Below are 18827 nucleotides of genomic sequence, written 5' to 3'. Positions count from 1 at the left end.
CACCTTCTTATGATACCTTTGCACCCGTTCCCACATCCCATCTCCCATTTGGGCCCCAACCTCTGTTTCCCAGTCCAATCTCAGCTGCGTGACCTCCTTCCCCAGTTTAGACATCAACATCTCGTACAGTCTGGAGACCTTATGGCCCCCCTCAGCTATATCATATATAACGTCTATGGTGGCGTCCAGTTCTTCCTCCAACACAGTTTCGGGGCACATTATCTTAATCCTCTGTACCATTCTGTGGTACGTGATGTTCTGGCCTTCGTGCAACCAAGCCTCCTCCCGCAGCCCCTCAAAGGTAACACAAGAGCCCCCCTGCCAAATATCCCCCATCGTTGCCCCCCCCCCCCCCCCCCCCCCAGCCGGCTCCCAGTGGGTCCTGAGTATCAGTCGCAGCTGAGCATCTGCCCCTGTCAATACCACCAATGGCATCTGCGGCGAGCATGGGGACGGGTTCCCCATCAATTGGCATGCCCTGCGCCACACCTTCCACCCAAGCAGCATCATTTTAGGGTGCCCCACCATCTCCGCCCTGGGTGCCCACATAACTTCTTTCAAATAAAAGGATGCACAATCCCGCCCAAACAGCCTAAATTCGGAGATCTCTTTATCAGATGGCCATTTGGCAACATATTGCAACTGGCTCGCAACATAGTACGCCTCGTAATTGGGCAGCTTTATACCCCATTTGTCATGGAAGTTCTGGAGCTTCCATAACGCCACTCTGTTTCGCGTGCCGTGCCACAGAAAGTCCCTACACATGCTATTCAGTTTGGCAAAAAACCCTTTAGGAATCAGATACAGAATATTCCCGAAGTAATGTAGGAGCCTTGGCAGGACCACCATCTTTAGCATCGCTCCCTGCCCCATCATCGCCAAAGGCAGCTTTGCCCAAAACCGCATGCATTTCTCAATTTTTTGGAATGCCACCTTTGTATTACACCCATGCTCCTCCCCCACGGTGTGATATACATCTATCCCCAGGTAATGAAAAGTACTAACCGCCCACGGTACCTGTAAGACCGGTAACCACTCCGCTTGAACCCCTGTATACCCCCCCAACGGGAACAGACTAGACTTGTGGGTGTTCACCGCTATGCCTGATAGCACCGCGTATCTCCCAAGCACTTCCAAAATGTACTGGAGGTTCTCCCCCGGATATCGCACTTACAGCAACATGTCGTCCGCATATAGGGAGACCAAGTGCCGCTCCCCGTTCACCTCGATGCCTATGGTGTCATATTTCTGCCTCAAATAGATCGCGAGAGGCTCCAGGGCCAAAATGTAGAGCATGGGGGACCACGGGCATCCTTGTCTAGTACCCCTACTAAGCTGCCAGCTCTCTGATATCACAGATCCCGTCTTTACTCTGGCCAGCGCTTCACTATACAAAATCTCCGCCCATCTTACCTAGCCAGGCCCTAACCCATAGTGTTTCAGGGCCGTCAGCAGCCACTGCCACTTGACGGAGTCGAAGGCCTTGATCGCATCCAGGGACACGATTGCCATTTCCTCCTCACTTCCGCTGCCAAACTCAATGATCCTCTGAAGTCGCCTATGATTGTTGGTGATCTTTCTATGGGGGACATAGCCTGTTCCGGATGTATTAATTTACCAATGACCTTTTTCAGTCTATTCGCCAAGACCGCAGTTAATATCTTGCCGTCTTGGTTCAACAGTGACACAGGTCTGAAGGAACCACAGCTGCGCCTTGGTTTATTTGGTTTAGGGAGAGGTACTATAACAGCCTCTCTCAGTGACTCCGGCAGGCGGCCCGTCTCGAACGCCTCATTTATCATCTCTAGCAGCGGGGGGAGGACCTCTTCTATATATACCTTGTAAAATTCACTTGGGAGCCCGTCTGTCCTCGGGGTCTTACTAGTAGGCAACTGCCTCACCACCTCCCCCTGTTCTTCCAGGGTAATCGGGGAGTCCAATTCCTCTTTCCTCCTCACTTATCTTGGGCAGCCCCATATCCTCAAGCGTCTCTTCTATCATTGCCCGGCTACTTTCCCCGTCTTCCCTGTATAGCACTTTATTATAATCCACAAATGCTTGATTAACCCCTTCCTGGGTGTCCTCTACGCTACCATCTTCCCTCTCTATGGTTTTGATTGTGGCTCTAGGGGTCTCGCTCTTATATAACCACGCCAAGTCTCCCCGGTTTGTCACCTCCCGCATGCTGTCTTTCTATGTACCTCTTATAGTTAAGGTTGCACAACCTCTCCCAGTAATCCGCACATTTTTGCTGCAGCTTAAGTATCAAATCTAGTTTCTCCGCTGTATCGTCGCCGGCTTTTAAGGCCTCTTCCAATTTTGCTTCCGTCTCCCTCAGTTCTGTTGAAACCACACCCTGCAGGCCCTTGGATTTCGCCATGGCCGCCCCCTAATAACCACTTTAAAGGCCTCCCATAGTGTCCCCGCCGAGTCCACACTCCCAGTATTGGTTTCAAAATAATTTACTATCTCCTCCCGTAAATCTTCTCTAAAGAAGGGGTCTCTCAAGGCCTCCGCTCGTAGGCGCCATGTCGGGATCCTCGCCCTCGGGGGGGCACTATTGCCACGCAAGGATCAGGGGCGAGTGGTCCGAGAGGATCCTGGCCCTGTACTCTGTGCGCAATTGCCGCTATCATTTCTGGTGATGCGAAGACATAGTCCAGCCTCGTTGATAACTGCTGTGGGGCTGAGTAGTGCGAATATTGCCTTTCCCCAGGGTGCCACACTCTCCATGCATCTTCCAACCCAAAGTCATCAAGCAGTGTCTGTAGCGCCCTGGCTGCAGGGGCCGGTCTATCTAATTTCCCGTCCGATCTATCCACCCTCGGGTTCACTACACAGTTGAAGTCCCCTCCCCAGATCACCACGCTTCCCACACACACGCTCAGGCTCGTACTCAGTGTCCTAATATACGCCGCCGTGTTCTGGTTCGGGGCGTACGTGTTAACAATACTTATCTCCCTATTCTCTACCAATCCCCTCAGCATAACCATCCTCCTGTCTGTCTCAGCCACCACTTGCAACCGCTGAAACGGGACATGTGGCGCCACCCATACAAGTACCCCTCTTGCGTAGGCCGAGTACGAAGAGCCCACCAGCACCCCCTTCCACTTTCCCGCAGTTGTGTCCTTCTTCTCACGTGTAAGGTGGGTTTACTGTAGCAATGCAATATCTATTTTCTGCCTGCGCAGATACAGCATAACCTTGTTCCTTTTTAAATAGCTATTAAGCCCCCGCACATGCCATGTGAGTATTTTAAGGTCCCCCATGGCCCGGTATGATCCCATTCCCTCCCCCCCAGGTGCAGTGTAACCTTGAGCTCCATTCCAATCTACATAGGCTCGCACCCCCTTCTAAAACCCGGTTAACCAAAAACACACCAAACTTCCCATTCCCTCTCTCCCACCCTCCCCCCACCTCCCAACCCTTCCCCAACACTCTTTCCCCCCCTCCCCCCAACTGTTGCCCAGCTCAATCCCTGTATCTCAGGCTCCCCCGCATCTAGCTCTTTCCGGCTTTCGCTTGTACTCGAAGCTCCGCAGGGTGAGGCCGCCCTAGTGGCCAACCTACTATAACTACAACTACAATTCGGGGGGTAGGGTGCTACCGCCCTGCCGCTCCAATAGCACATCAAAGAACTACACATTGCTATACAGTTTAAATGTATGTAACCGCCACTTTATTCAAGTCCATCAAGTCTCTCACAATCGCAATATGTTATCGGATATCAGCCTCCTACAGCCAGGCCCATCGTTCTCAGCCTTCGCCTAGGATGTTCGCTCGCCGCCATAGCAAAATGCATACTGTGTCTGTGTCACTTTTCACGTCCACTTTGTATCTCCTCAGTGTCTTGATCCTGGCAGCCCTGCAGATCCAACCACATTGTCGCTTCTTCCGGAGTGTCAAAGTGCATTTTGCCCTTATACACGACCTTCAATTTCGCAGGGTACAGCAGCATATATTTTATCCAGCCGCCCGCAGCCTCCTTTTGATGGTTACATAGCTGTACTCTGGACCAGCATAGTGTAATCCGGGTTTGCCGTGATAGTGCTGGAGGCCCTCTCGATTGTTCCGCCTGTCCGAAAATACGCCAATATTTTTTCCCGGTCTTTATAGTTCAGTATCTTGGCAATTATCGCTCGTGGAGGGACCCCCGGTCTCGGCTTCCGCATGAGGGCTCTATGTGCACGCTCGACCACAAATCCTTGCAAGAGTGTATCGGCCCCGAATCCTTGTAGGAGTAAGTTCTCAATATAATCAGTCGGGTCCTGGCCCCCCTCGCCTTCCGGCAGACCCATAACACAAATGTTGTTTCTCCCCGCTCTCCCTTCTGCTTCTTCTGCTCGAGACTCCAAGTTGGCCACCTGTTGCTTGAGGACAAGGATCTCTTTTGTATTGTTCGCACCAGTGTCCGTATTAGATTTCACCGTGCCCTCCAGGCTGCTTGTGCGTTCCGCCAGTCCCCTGACATCTTGTCTCAGCAGGGAGACTTCGATGCCCACTGCTTCAATTTTAGCCTCTAGGGAAGTGCGTAGGTCCATCATCGCAACCCCCAAGATTCCTTCAGCTCCGTAATGGCTTCCAAAATCTGACGATTATCAGCCGCTGTCGCGCCCTCAGCCTGTGCCATCGGGCCTTTGGTTGAGGTGGCTGCAGGAGACAGTTGTGCTTTCGCAAAAATGTCCATCGTGGGTTGTTTGGTCTTGTTCTTGCCCACGGCCCCTCGCGCCACCATTTTCTGGATACGGTTGGGTCTCCCTATCACGATTCAGCGACCAAGTGTCTCCCCAGCTGCAATTTCCGCTCTTTATTGACAGTCGCGGTGGTCTCCAGGCAGTCGCAACCTCCACCTCCTCTTGCCGCTGCTAGTTCAATGCCGAGCGGGCGCTTCTCGTGCTGGTCGTGGTGCGGCGTGCATTTTCACACCTCTGCTGCCCTCGGGCCCCTGCCGTCCGGGCCAGCGCCCAAGCTTTCACGACTCAAGACCTACGGCCCCCGGGGGTTTTTGTATTCTGCCTTCACCTCGCCATTGTCGTTCTTTCCCCGTGGCCGCCGCCTCTATTCGTCCTCTCCGGGTACCCTGGTTTTGTTTCTTTTGTTGTCGGCCATCTTGTGCGACAATGGACCGAGCCGCCGCCGTCATTCGTCAAGCAATTCCTCCAGACTCCCGCTTACGATTTTTCTCGATCTTTATACGATGAGCGAAGCATCCATTCCCATGCGTGTGTGATAGATTCTGGAACCAGTGGCGCACTTTTAAAGGTTGTTTGTACGGATCATCTGTCGGATCCTCTGGAGCTCCACGGGAAGCACGTCCTACTCCATGGCTGGTCAAGCCACGCCCCCGGCCTATCTTTGTCTCCAGGGTATCCATGTGTATCCGTATTAGGACAACTGGCTCTTATGCAGCCGTTGTCCACTAGCAGCAGCGGGCAATCTCCAGTCTCTCCTTCAGCTCCTGTTCCGTCTTGGGCTGTCGGTGAACTGGCGGAAATCTTCCATGACGGTCTCGCAGGACCTGATTTTCTTGGGTTTTCGTTGGAACACGATCGACTGTAGAGTGTACCTGACCGGGGACAGAATGGCGGAACTGTTAGCCACGTGTCAAATGTTTGCTCAGTTGGAGAGCATGTCGGCCTGGTGGTTCCAGAGGCTTCTGGGCCTCATGGCCTTGTGCGTGCTGGCTCTTCCTCTTGCTCGTCTCAAGATGAGATGGACCCAGATGGCTCTTCGGAGTTCCTGGCGTCAGGCTGTGGACCCGGATTCCAAGCGGATAATGATTTCGGATTCCATGAGAGTGGACCTGGACTGGTCATCTCTTAGCAACTTGTCGGTGGGTGCAGGGTTTCAGGACCCAGCTCCCACGGTGACGATCATGATGGACTCCTCCCTTCTGGGGTGGGGTGCAACGTTGATCTTCTTCAGGTCTCGGACCTCTGGTCTCCTCAGGACAAGCTCCTGCACATAAATCTTTTGGAGCTTCTGGCGATCTTTCTGGCGCTCAAGGCATTCAGACCGCTCATTGCCAAACAAGGTGGTCCGCATACGCACGGACAATGTGGTGTCAATGTATTACATCAACAAGCAAGGGGGAACAAAGTATCCCCCCCCCCCCTCGTGGACCTGTCTATCCAGATATGGGAGTGGGCCGTGCTTCATGGAGTCTGGCTGCTTGCAGTACACATAACGGGCCAGCTGAATGTCACAGCGGATGCCCTCAGCCGGCGGACAGTGGTTGGCTACAAGTGGGAGTTGAAGGCAGAGGTCCTCTCATGGATTTTCTCGCATTGGGGCACACCGGAGGTGGACCTCTTCGCTACGGCGGTAAACAAGAAGCTTCCTCCGTATGCCTCCAGAGGGGGGTTGGGAGCCTCCTCTCTGGGGATGCTCTCGAGATTCCATAGCACAACATGAGAGCTTACACCTTCCCGCCTCTGCCTCTAGTTCACCGGGCAATTTGGAAGTTGAAGAATTTGGTGAACTGTTCCTTTCTACTTATAGCCCCGTGGTGGCCGGCCAGGTTTTGGTTCTCAGAGCTTCAACACCTGTCGGTGTATCCGCCGATCGGGAGTTACTGGTACCTGATCTTCTTCACCGAGGGGAACAGCAGCTGTGGCACCCCTCCCCTCAATCGCTCAGCTTGGCGGCATGGTGCCTGAATTCAAGTCTTTAGAGCATCTGAATTTGTCTACGGATAACATGCATATTATCCAGGCAGCCAGGAAACCCTCGACCAGATCTCAGTACAAGAATAAATGGCTCAGGTTCTGTCATTGGTGTTTGGAGAAGAAGTTGGATCCAAGGGTGGCCACGGTTGACACGGTGCTGTCCTTCGTGTCCTCCCTAGCAGAGTCAGGGGTTCATGTTCTGTCATGCAGGACTTATCTCTCAGCGGTTTCCGCTTATCTTTCTACAGACCAGTGTTCTTATTCCCTGACTAACCCAGTGCTGAAGAGGCATTTTGCTGGCTTGACACGCCGCTACTCTCCGGTTCATAATCCGCACCCGCCGTGGGACCTAAATGTGGTCCTGACGGCGCTGTGCCATAAACCCTTTGAACCAATGGCTACTGTGGAGCTCAAGTACTTGTCCTGGAAAGTGTCCTTTTTGGTCGCAGTTAAGTCAGCAAGGAGAGTGAGTGAGCTCCAGGCATTGTCGGTGGAGCACCCTTTCTTGGTCTTTTACAAGGACAAGGTAGTCCTTTAGACAAACCCGGCCTTTTTGCCGAAGGTTGTGACCGAATTCCATCTGAATCAGTCGATTTCCCTACTGGTCTTTTTTTCGAACCCTGCCTCTGAGGCTGAGAGGGTTCTACCCTGTCTTGATGTCCGAAGAGCTCTTAAGTTCTACCTGGACAGGACTTCCGAGCTTAGGAGTTCTTCTCAACTTTTTGTGACCTTCGGTAACCCTCAGGGCAAGCAGGCGTCTGAGGCAACTATTTCTCGGTGAATTGCCGCCTGCATTACGGAGTCTTTCACCGCCAATCGCTGAAACCTCCTAAGGGTATTCATGCACACCTGGTGCGGGGCAAGGCAGCCGCGGTTGCTTTTCAGAAATATGTTCCCTGGGAGTGCATCGTTTAGAGCAGCTACTTGGGCCTCCCCATCTGCTTTCTATAAGTCTTATTGTCTCCACATGAGCTCAAGGGCTGACGCTAAGTTTGGTCAGGCTGTGCTGAAGAACCTGTTTCAGTGAGGGGTATTTCCATCCACCCGTAGTTCCTGTTAGGAGTGCTTGAGAATCTCCCATAAGTATGGAGGAAAGGGGACGGGACATAGGAGTATTACCAGGTTACTCACCGTAGTGACCACCTTACTCCTAGTCCATAGTCCCCTTTCCTCCATACGCCCGCCCGCTGTCCCCTCTATAAGGTTCCTATGTTATTGCTAATAGGTCTTTGACCTAGCGATAGAAAAGGACTGATGGCCGATGCGAGGTGCGGAGCTAAGATGGGCAGGGTTACGTCCGCCTGCCGGGCCCCGCGCAAGAAAGAGAGGAAGGACACATTTTTGGAAAAAATTTGGATGCTTTTTACAAAGTGCTCCGGTCCTGTCCCACAGGACGGAGAGATGTCGCATAAGTATGGAGGAAAGGGGACTATGGACTAGGAGTAAGGTGGTCACTACGGTGAATAACCTGGTAAATAGCCGGGGCCTCTCGAGAACCCCTCACAGATGGGACTGCTTCAGAAAGCTATGTACCATGCCCCCTCCCACCCTGAATTTTCACTCTTCATTTTGATAAGAATGTTTGGATGAGTAGGTTTCCCTAATACTGTGTATGAGGTGGTTTATAACTTCAAAAGACATGGGATGCGTGATTATTGGTTTATTCAGTTAGGGCGTCTGTAATATTGGATGATTTTTGCCTATACATATGGCTTTATTGCTTCTCTAAGGCTTGCCATTTATTAAAAAAAGGTAGTTATGACTCCAGAAAGTTGTAAGGCAAGTCCCAATTTAAGTAGTAAAAAAGAGCCCAAAAATAATGCATGAGATAGGAGAAAAACAGAAATGTATTTTAACAGCCCAGGCAGGGAATCATCTAAAAAGACACTCAAATACATCAAGTACACATTGTAAGTTGCTCCCTGCCGTTCTGAGTGCTATGGTTGGCCGCCATGGAAAGGGAAGAAGGGCTCTGTATGGAGCCATACCTTTCCTTTCCATGGCGGCTATCTTGGGGAAGGATTTTCCTGCGTTCAATGGGATGTGCACAGCGTCCCATTGTACCATGGAAAATGTTCGGTTTTTTGCTTTTTATTATTTATTTTTTTTAGCACCCTGGGTTGCCGCTTTGGTAACCCGGGGTGCTAATGGCCTTAACACTTGATCCAGCCCTCCAGATCGGGTTGGTCATTGTCATTTACACTATAGCTGCTTCCATGCATTTATTAACTCAATTGGCCTTTTCTAACCCTGTGACTAAATCAAATATTAAACTGTTTGTTAATTTGCATTGAAATCCCCTCCTTTAACATGTTTACTGATTGACTGGCGCTCTCCTAAATTTATTTAATTCAAGTTTGACTTGCAGTTGGTTGTTGTAGGATGAGTATGTGTGGAGTGAATGATTGATTAAAGGATTTTTGACCAGTCCCTATATGAGATGACAGTGTGGCATTGAAAATGTACTTTTTACATCCATTCTCATTGACCTAAGAGATTGGCCCCATTTTACCGTTCTCATCATTGTGAACTGTTCATCGTTGGCCCACTTTGCAAATTGTCATTGGAAATATTACTTGCTTGCCCTTCTATGATTTCATCTGCCCTGCTTTTGACTCTAATTGCTAGGGCTTAGCTGCTTACAAACTTCGTTCTCTTGCGATGGCAAGAATATGTGAATACTTGTGTGTGTGTGTGTGTATATATATATATATATATGTGTCTGTATGGCTTGTGGTTTTATAAAGTTGTTTTTATTACCATTGTATACATACAGTGGGAGTTGTGTGAGCTTCTGAAAAAATCAATGATTCCCGATTGATTCTACCTCCTGGTTAATGGTGCTTGTGTAACTTTTTCCCTTAGCAATTGGTGTTCCGTTGGTGTGATTTATCCTACAGAGGGCAGTGTTGTACTGTGATCATTCTATCTTGACAACCATACTTAGTTCAATTCCTGCTAACGTGTGACCTTCATTATACGTTTGCAGGTTCTGCGTAGGCACATAAATGATCTATTTTGAACATGGACTTGGGAACCCAGCTAAGCTGATGCGTTTTGACCAATTGGTGTGCAGTGTTCTGCCCTTTAGCTCAGGGGTTCTGATATCTTTTTGTTGCTCTTTCAAGTTCACTACTGCAACTCGGCCCTGGGAAGCTGTTTGCCCCCTTTGCCTTGACCAATCACTGCGTGGCATTCAGCCTTTGGGAAGTTGCAACTTGGAGTGTGTGCGCTTTTCTGCAAGGGTCCACCTGATGTTTTCAGCTGCAAGGGTTTTTATACTTCAGGGATAGCGAACTAGATCCTGAGGCCTAAATGTGCTATGTATTCAGTTAATGTAAAAGGTGGTCATCATTCATTATCATTATAAATGCTTCTTCTATGTGTCCCTAACTAATGTTAAATGATGCTGTTTCTGTTTGAGGACACAAGGTTATTTTCATCTATAGGGTGTATGCATTATGGCTTAATGAAGCATGCTACTTGCACCTTGTTGAGCCATTTGAGGTAAGCCTTTCTTTATATGGGGCTAATCGCTTCTATGCTGTGTGCCTCTTCATAGTGACTATCGCAGCTTGTATTTTCACACACGTTTAGGGCGTTGGATGTATTCTCGAACTTTTTCGTACTACCTAACATTGTTGTAATGATAACATTTTTATTTTATCCAGTTTTGCTTATATTTCATCTCTTATCTTGGCTCTATTTCACACAGTCCTGTTTAGATGTTCAAAATGTAACTTTGATATTTATTTATCTTCAGGTTATGCAATGGTCTCAGCAAAATGTGGTGTGCATGAGGTGGTGCTGTGTCAGCCACACACATGCTGGTATTACGTCTATATTAAGGGGTCTCCAATTTCTTCATTAACGTTGGCCACATAAACTGACAAAATTGCAAAGATCTGCCCTGTGTCGAGTATGACCGCCACGACCCGTGGCTCCCCTGTTGGAGGGAATGAAAGCCAGGGTCAGGCTCCAGATGGACAATCACAGCCACCCCTCCAACAGAATCAGGTAAGAAAAGCAGCATTTTTTGTTTAACATGTTTAAGATTGATGTGCAGGGGATACACATAAGCCTATGTCCATATGTATAAATTGCTTTAATCTCAAGTGCTTTTTTATGTTAATTTTTAGATTACCACATTGGTCAAAACCTGCTTTTGTTTTAGAAGCTACGATCTTAACATTTAATCCTTTTGGTAAACTAAAGCGGTACTTATGGGTACCCCATCACCACATTATTTAATTATTGCAGTGCCCATGAAAGTTGATTATCCACTGTATGCAATGGCCCTTTTACCATGGGAATATGTATAGCTTAGCCTCAAGTAACATCCCTCATTTTGTGACCATCCCTTTGATGCTTGTACATGAATCTTTGGTGACCAAGTTTGTGAACAGGAGTATGGATGGTTGGTTTAGTGATGGTACTTTGATGTGTCAAACATAACTGTCTAGAAAGGTTTACTCTGGTTTATGAAAGTTGCACTTTGAATTGTGACAAAAAGAAACCCCAAGTAACTTTTCAATGTCGTAATTTAGTTAAAATAAATGAAAAAGTAAATTTATTTTTGTAATCAGTAATTGATAAAAAAAATGTTCATTAATTCGAAAGCACTTGAAGACCAGAAAAACCAAAGGGATAACTATAAGCACCATATATTTTGATGTTTTTAAAACACTTAATCAGTGTACCGTTAAAGGGGAAACAAAATAATATACATAGAAAGCAACAACTTGGACATTGCCCATTTCATTAACCACTTTAAGGTTACTGCAATGGCAGAGAGTGCCTTGCTACTAGTATTGCCATTTTCTCCAGTATTGGATCTGTCATAGATTACCATGCTTGAATATACCCGGTCATCAGATTGGGAATCCACAGTCATTTTTAAAATTGTACATACAAAGCAATGTACATTGCTAACAAAGCCTGGCAGGGTTTCACCTTTGTAGCCCCTTCGCTACTTTTGGTCCTTTTCTACCTAGCCAGTGAGGTGTAAGATCTTTAGCTCCACTCCAGGCAGCCATCTTCAGATTATTCACTGCAGTCTAGTGACTAGTGAATCCTCTACAGTTCTCTGAGCTTTTTTTCGAGATGTTCTTTTTCAAGAATTTTGAAAGCTTTTTTTGCTCTATTCAAGAGACTACCTTCTACTCTACACAGTGCTGTTTTGTAGCTGTGGAAATTCTTCCATATTCCAGAAATCACGGGAGGATCTAGCATCTGGCTCCTCATGACGGAGGTAGAGTAGGACCTTCAAAAGAGAGAACATTCCTTTTTAAGAATTGCCTTAGATGTACTAGAGAAAATGTCTTTCTGATAAACCCCGCCAGGAGTGCATCTACTTCCTATGCACTGAGAAACTTGAAGGTATGCTCACATTTACTCCCTCTGGGTCCGTTGCTCAGGTGGCCAGCGAAGAGCCATCATGCGTGATCCTGACCCTCGGGGCGGACTAACATAGGAAGATCACCCGAGTAGGGGGTCCTTGGGGAGTTGGAAGAGGATGCCTGAGGGTAAGTCACAGTATTTCCCTCTAACCCCCCACTTCCCAGTTATCCATCACCCTACTCGCCCTCAACTTGCAGGGTTGAGACGCGGTTTCCCAGCGTGACGATGGGCGAGGAGGAAGTCGTCCCTAATGCCTTCATGGGATACCCAGGTTCCGCTGTCCCTGACCCAATAGGGGGGGCGGGAGGATCATGCCAGAACAAAACCAGCAAGGAGGATGGCCAGATGAGACAAGTACCTGGCTCTAACCTCAACATTTTTTTTTCATTCCCCTGGTTCAGACCATAGGGAGTAGTATTAAGTACTTTCATGGTAGGGTTTATGGGGTAGAGAGTAACCTAACGAAAGGGGAATCGACCACGTTGTATAACAGGGCCAGGGGATTCCCCTCTCTTCTGCCAATCAACTTTTAATTCAACCTATAAATGTCTGTTTCCGTCTTGTTCCGTCCCCCCTCCCCATTTCCAACATGTACTAGGGTGAGGGAGAGGCGACTGGGCGCAATGAAGATTACCCATAAACATGACAGTGAGAAGCCGATGGAGGCTTACCACATTACACCACCAGGCTGTCCCACTAGCGCAGTTTGGCAAGGTCAGGCTGTTTACCTTCACCATTCACACCTGACTCCACTTGACCCTCAGTTATGGTTTAATAGGTGTGGTTCTGCCAGAGAAGATGAGCGAGCTGGGGTTGCTGGTTGGAAAGTAGAGGCTGCAGCACGAGATGCCTGGAAAGTCCAAAGGAGAGCGGGACGCTGGGGACGCTGACCTTGTGTGGGTAGAGGATTGCAGCCTGGCAGCGAGGTAGCCATGTCTCCATGGAGCCGGAGTGAGGTGAGTTGTTAATTATTGGACGTTTGCTGGTTCCAGGGGTGTCCGAGGGGCAGGTGGCGAGACCCTGACTTCCGCCCACAGAAACCGAAAAAGCTGCTCAACTATCTGTGTTTCATAGCAGAAGAGAGGGTGCAAGCGACCCAGAAGTAAGAAAAGGAGCAAGGGTGCATGGCAAAGTGGAAATAAAGGGGTAAGTGTAACAAGACAGAATAACATATACAAGCGTGCGAAGACTGGTCCGAAGTCGGTGGACGCACTGGGGTGTAGCAAAAGCCCAGCGTTTTCAGATTTCTTACACTGCCCAGTGGAAGGAACTGTGAAGTTTTTGTTTGCGACCAGAGGGCCCTAAGCTTGGTGAAAGGCAACCCTGAGAGGCCTGACAACTGTTTTTTTGTTTGGAACTGGAAGGTCTAAAAGCTTAGGGGCTTGATTTGCTGCAAGAGCCCCAAGTGGAAGGTACCATGGGCAACCCTTTATTTTGTTGAACTATTTTTTTTTTTTTCTGAAACTGGCAGAAATACACCTGATGGTAAAGCCACCTGAAACCAGTAGTGGTTTACATTTCTTTTTAAGCCATGATTTTTCATCAAGAAGATCCCAGAACACATTTGGTCTGAAAGTGAGGGCAAACATAGGTTTGGACACGGACTGACTTTGGTTTAGGGCTTACGGACATGGACGGCAATTTAGAAACATCAGCTGAGGTAACCTCTTTAGAGTTGGAGCCAGTTGGCCTTACACCAACCCAACAACGTTTTTCATTAAAGGTTTTCAAACTGTTGCTTTTGAGTCAGTCTCGCTTGATACCATGCCTGTGTCACAACACCCGTGACATACAAGGATGTCAGACCTTCACAAAGTACACCCTACAGGACAGACGCAGGAGGCTCCTTCTCTTTTTAGAGAGTAAGTGCTACTCCTCTAATGAAGCATTTATCAAAACCGCTCCTCTGCCCTCCCATAGAACTAATGCAATCCCTGACGTATATAATGGATTAATTCCAAATGGCAAAGGAAGCTTGCATAGCTTCCAGGGTACAAACTAGTCTGTAAGATCCCTGCATGGCACCAGCCAGCCAGTACGCTCTCCCCACCATGATCTACTAGGGCACCATTCCTGCTATCAATCCATGCGGAAGATGCTTATCAATGGCAAGACCATATGGAAGAGGCGTACCGCAACTTGTCTCAACCAGAGATGAAGGCAGAGAAGACTGAGGAAGGAGAGATTCCTCAGGACTCTAACAAGGCCTGAGGAAAAGTACAAGGCACCAGAGGATGCACTGCTATGCCTGCGAGGGCATCTAAAGCCTGATTACGTCATCACAGTGGCTGCTAGGAAGAGGCTTACTAACCCTGCTTCTCTACTCACAGCTCTCTTCACCGCCTCCCCGGACAAGGAGGCTCGGAGAACTGGTGGCAGTAGGCAGAAAGGTGTCTGCTTCAGCGTCACTTTCCATCGGGATTGGCAACGCACTCGCCATGACAGCCAGATACAACGGAGAACTATGGCACAAGATGTCAAAGTTCATTCATCATGTGCCAGCCAGATTTTCAGGATGAAGCTCGGGCAATTGCAAAGGACTGAGAAATGTCAGATCACATGATTGATGCAGTGTATGCAGTGGAATCAGGGTTTTGGCAAATGGTGCACTGAGAAGTACTCGGAAGCCAAGCCTGAATGAAAGCTACTAACATTTGCCCTGAATTTCAGGCTCAAATTCTAGACCTGACATTTGATGGCCAGGAATTGTTCGGCAAGAAGATCGATGATAACCTACAGTACGCCGTCAGGTCCTAGGGCATCCCCTATCGAGTGCGGGCGGGTGGTGTCTCCCCTAGGCAGCACAGCCTGGTATTATTATTCCGCCTCGTGGTGAGGGATTAATGGCAGTCAAACTGTAGGTCCCTTTAGGGTGTGTATGATTTAGTGTCGATTAAAGGAGGTGTTTGGGGACCTTTATCACCCACGTACCTTTTGGCTGCCAGGGATCCGGTATCCTAACCCACGTTGCCAGGGGAGCGCGGCACCTGGCATCGGTTGGTGTGCCACAGCTCTACCCTGAGTGCAGGGGGGTCTCGCCGACGGTGGGGGGGGAGGCTACCCACCGGAGCCGCTCGCTCATTGAATTGCAGCCGCTGAGGGGGAGGGTCGGATACGACTGACGCCGGAACAGTCTGCCTCCCGGAGTGGGTGCCGGCCCAGCCTACAAGGAACAAAGGGCGCCTCGGGTTGCGCAGCTCCACCGGGCTGCGTCAACCTGCACAGGTGGCTTGGAGCCCCAGCGTCCACGCAGTCCGCTCCTGGCCTCTGCTCTCACGAGGAACAGTGCGAGTGTCCCACTGCCCAGCGGGCTTCTACAAGGGTGGCTGGGGCGTCTCGGGTGTATGAGACGGATCGACTTGTCTCTCCTCCAGCGCTGGATTTTGGCGTGTAGCTGTGCAGCCGTTGGATGGTCGTGGCAGCACCCGGATTCAGGGTTCCTGGGATAGTTTTCGGTCAGGATTTGGTCCGGGTGATCCCTGGGCCAGCGGCTAGTGGATCGTAGCAGTCTGGTTCACGTAGTTGGTCGTGGAGGCACAGGATCAGGATCGAGTGATCTGCCTGCCGCGGAGCTCGCAGTTCAGTCGGCCATCTTGCTCAGCGCACAACAGTGCCCCCGAGTACAGTTCTAAAGACCGCTAGAATTGAGATTCCTGCACAGTGGGAGAAAGGCCTGTACGAAATGAATCGGCCCCGGCCCTCCCGCATTTTACACATTCATCACTCAGTCGAGTAAAACCTGGATATTGGAACTAGTGTACAATATAACTGAGCACCTTAAATTGTTAGCTGAAACCTCACATTAAGCAAGGCTCATAAGAAGACAATATTTCTGCCTCTGAGCATCCTGCATCTCAACCGCCAGGTCTCACTCCCATTTTGCGTGTGCCGTATTCCTAGGAATTTGGCCAGCCTGAACCAATTTGTACAGCCTGGAGATCAGTCTTCTAGTGTCACCTCTCGATACCACTGCCTCAGTGCTACCCTTGCGATCCGGCTCCTGCGGAAAGACAGCCATCTGCGCCTAGTGACCATTCTCATCCAAGAATATTGTAGAATTGTAATGGGATCGTTGCCCAATTTCTGCACAAACTCCTCCAGCGTCACAAACCTCCCACCCGGGTATAGGTCCCCCAGAACCATCTGGCCATCAACATCCCAGGACATCTGTACATCGGGATTATAGATGGGGGGGGGGGGTGGGGGGGAGCACCAGACCATTTCAAAAGGGCACTGACGAGCAGTCAGTGTAAAGGCACTGCTGATCCTATTAGGCGCAAAACCCTTGTGCATTGGCCCCAATGCATGTGTCTCTTGTAGCATAATCATCTTGGGCCAGTGGTGATCTAAATATGCCAGCATTTTCCTGGCTTTAATAGTGTTGTTGAGGCCACGGACGTTCCATGTAATTAGCGTAACGGGATCACCCAATCATTTGCATTAAACCAATTATCTGCACATGCATCTTCCTTTCCCCTGCTAATCCTTGGCTTGAGACATTGTACAAAAAGCAACATGTCCCCCAACTTTTATACTCCATGTCCTACCTCCTGCCCTGCTTCCCAATGGCAGCACACCTGGCTCAATCCCAACATACCATTTAACAGTACCAGATGTGCCCCCCTCCCCACACCCTCCACCCTCACCACCTCTGCCGACCAGACGATGTATCCCCATATCTGTTGACCCTTCCAGGGGAGCGGTGGAAACAGCAACGGCACTTCTAAGGCAACTCTGTGCCCCAGCATAGTCGCATCAATAATCCATTTTGCCTTTGTTTAAACACGCCATAGTCCAAAGTTGCTAAATTAGGATGTCTCGCTCAATCTCCCATGTCTTTTAGCACACCTTCTGACCCCCGACTGGGGTTTCGACCACTTTGGCGCTCTGATGTCAGCAGTAGGCAATGGCTTCTGCCAGTGTTTCAAAAGTATGTGCCCTTCCTCCATGTTGTATTCACAGTTGGCAGGGAACATGAGGGCATATTGGATCTGTCATGCTCGCAGAGGGCACTGCAACGGATCGCAGGATCTTCTCAGCACTTGAACCCCAGCCACAAAATCTGGATATATATGTATGTTGCTGGGTTCATAATGAAGCATTCCTTGCTCCCTAGACATTTTCAGGATGAGATCCCTTACTCTTCAGTTTAGCAATAATGGTACGTGGTGGGGGCACAGTGCACCCGTTCCACCAACAATAGAGTTTCCCCAAACAGCTTCTGCAATAGCTCCTCCACAAATGGCTCAATGAGTCGCTTTACTGTTTTTTCAGGTATTCCCACTATGCACACTTTGTGCCATGAGCGCGAATCGAGATCACATTTGACCGGGACTGGCGCCAGCTCCTACTTCAGCCCCGTTATTGTGTGGTCATGTTGTCCCACCTTATCGTCCACTTCACCAATTCTACTCTCAGCCTCAGTGATGCGACGGCTGTCTTTGTTTAACTTTGATCTCAATGAATGGATATTCACCACAGTTTTGTCCAAATGGACATTCACGGATCTAAGCTCATTTTGCTTGACTGCCATCAGTTGGTCCTCCGAGTATCACGGTCTTCTACACGCAGGCAACCATCATTTTCTGATTTCACCATTCTGGGGGGGGGTCTTTGCAGGTGTATTCATGTAAGACTCCATGGGCTTTCGTGGTGTCCCCGCCCCCTTTGTCATATTGGCCTTCAGAGGCAGGTCGCTGCACTCCCCCTCCAGTGCTCTCCAACAGGATATTGAAAGGTCGCACTTGCGTATCACTCTGGCTCACCAGACACCAATGCTGCCCCAATCGGACCAGAGCGCCAAATGCAGACCAACAGCGAGTCTGCAGTGCAGCACAGAGGGCCCTTGCTGTTCGATAAGATTTCCACAGAGCTGGTAAATCTTCCTTTCCTGGTTCAACCCCAGAACTGTTTACTTTTCTAGTGGGATATTTTTCATTAATACTTCAGTGAGTGGGAACCTTTTTCCACACTCGCCAAATCTTTAACTCTTTTTATGAGTGTCATTTTTAAGACTCTCCATAGTGTCTTTTTTAAAGTTATCATGTATAACAACTTATTGGCAATAAGTGCCTGTTGTTGCTGGGTTGCCCTAGGGGCTCCCCATTTAACTTTCTTGTGCTAACCTTGTGTTCACAAGGGTAGAAAGGATCTTTGGATCCCTTTTACATTTTATTCTGTGAAACCAGCACACCCCACCTTATGTGTAGTGCCGGGGAGATAGTTTTAATGTGAAAGAGGATACATTGTAACAATTCTGTTAGTGACAAGCTTACCTTAAATGGCTGGTGGCAGTGATACCTTTTACTAATTTGTGCACTTTTACTGCGGACTGTGATCACAGCTGCAGTAAAGGCACCCAAGGGTGTTCATTTTACCAAAATGGCCCCATGTCGTCTTTTTCTGCCATTTTACTGTTTCTTATAGTTTCTTCTTCCTTCCCCTGACATTCAGGGTGGGAAATTCCTTTGTGATTTTTGTCTTTGGTGGGTGTCTCCTGGACACCCTGCCCAGACTCCAGTCAGTCTGTAAGCACAGGAAGTGGGGGAGGAGTCCAAAATGTCCCCATCCTTTGACTTATGCCTTGCTTCAACTGGGAGAAATCCCAGTGGGGGGCTGGCTGTCCTGATTGGACAACCAGACGCCCCTTTCTTGTAAAATGCAGGGAGAGAATTCAGAGGTTGTGCTGCTGTTCCTGATAAATACTGGAAACCTGGAAGCTGAAGTCATGTCGACCACTGGAACAGAAGACTGAAGAGT

The 18827-nt window shown here is 49.1% G+C and overlaps 1 protein-coding gene across 3 annotated transcripts in view; it reads left to right on the top strand.

The window, feature by feature from the left end:
* Positions 1 to 18827, top strand: part of USP9X (ubiquitin specific peptidase 9 X-linked) — a 2614063-nt gene that overhangs the window by 165236 nt on the left and 2430000 nt on the right. For all 3 annotated transcript variants that reach the window (XM_069636534.1, XM_069636533.1, XM_069636535.1), the window contains exon 2: positions 10432 to 10685. In XM_069636534.1, the coding sequence (XP_069492635.1) occupies positions 10590 to 10685 (96 nt within the window). In that variant the 5' untranslated portion in view covers positions 10432 to 10589. The remainder of the gene's footprint in view (positions 1 to 10431; positions 10686 to 18827) is intronic.

The sequence above is a fragment of the Ambystoma mexicanum genome, chromosome 7p (assembly GCF_040938575.1).
Source record: "Ambystoma mexicanum isolate Mex_15411 chromosome 7p, UKY_AmexF1_1, whole genome shotgun sequence".
Taxonomy (NCBI): Eukaryota; Metazoa; Chordata; class Amphibia; order Caudata; family Ambystomatidae; genus Ambystoma; species Ambystoma mexicanum.
The sequence above is the reverse complement of the archived record's forward strand: the minus strand, read 5'-3'. Positions and strand labels throughout refer to the sequence as shown.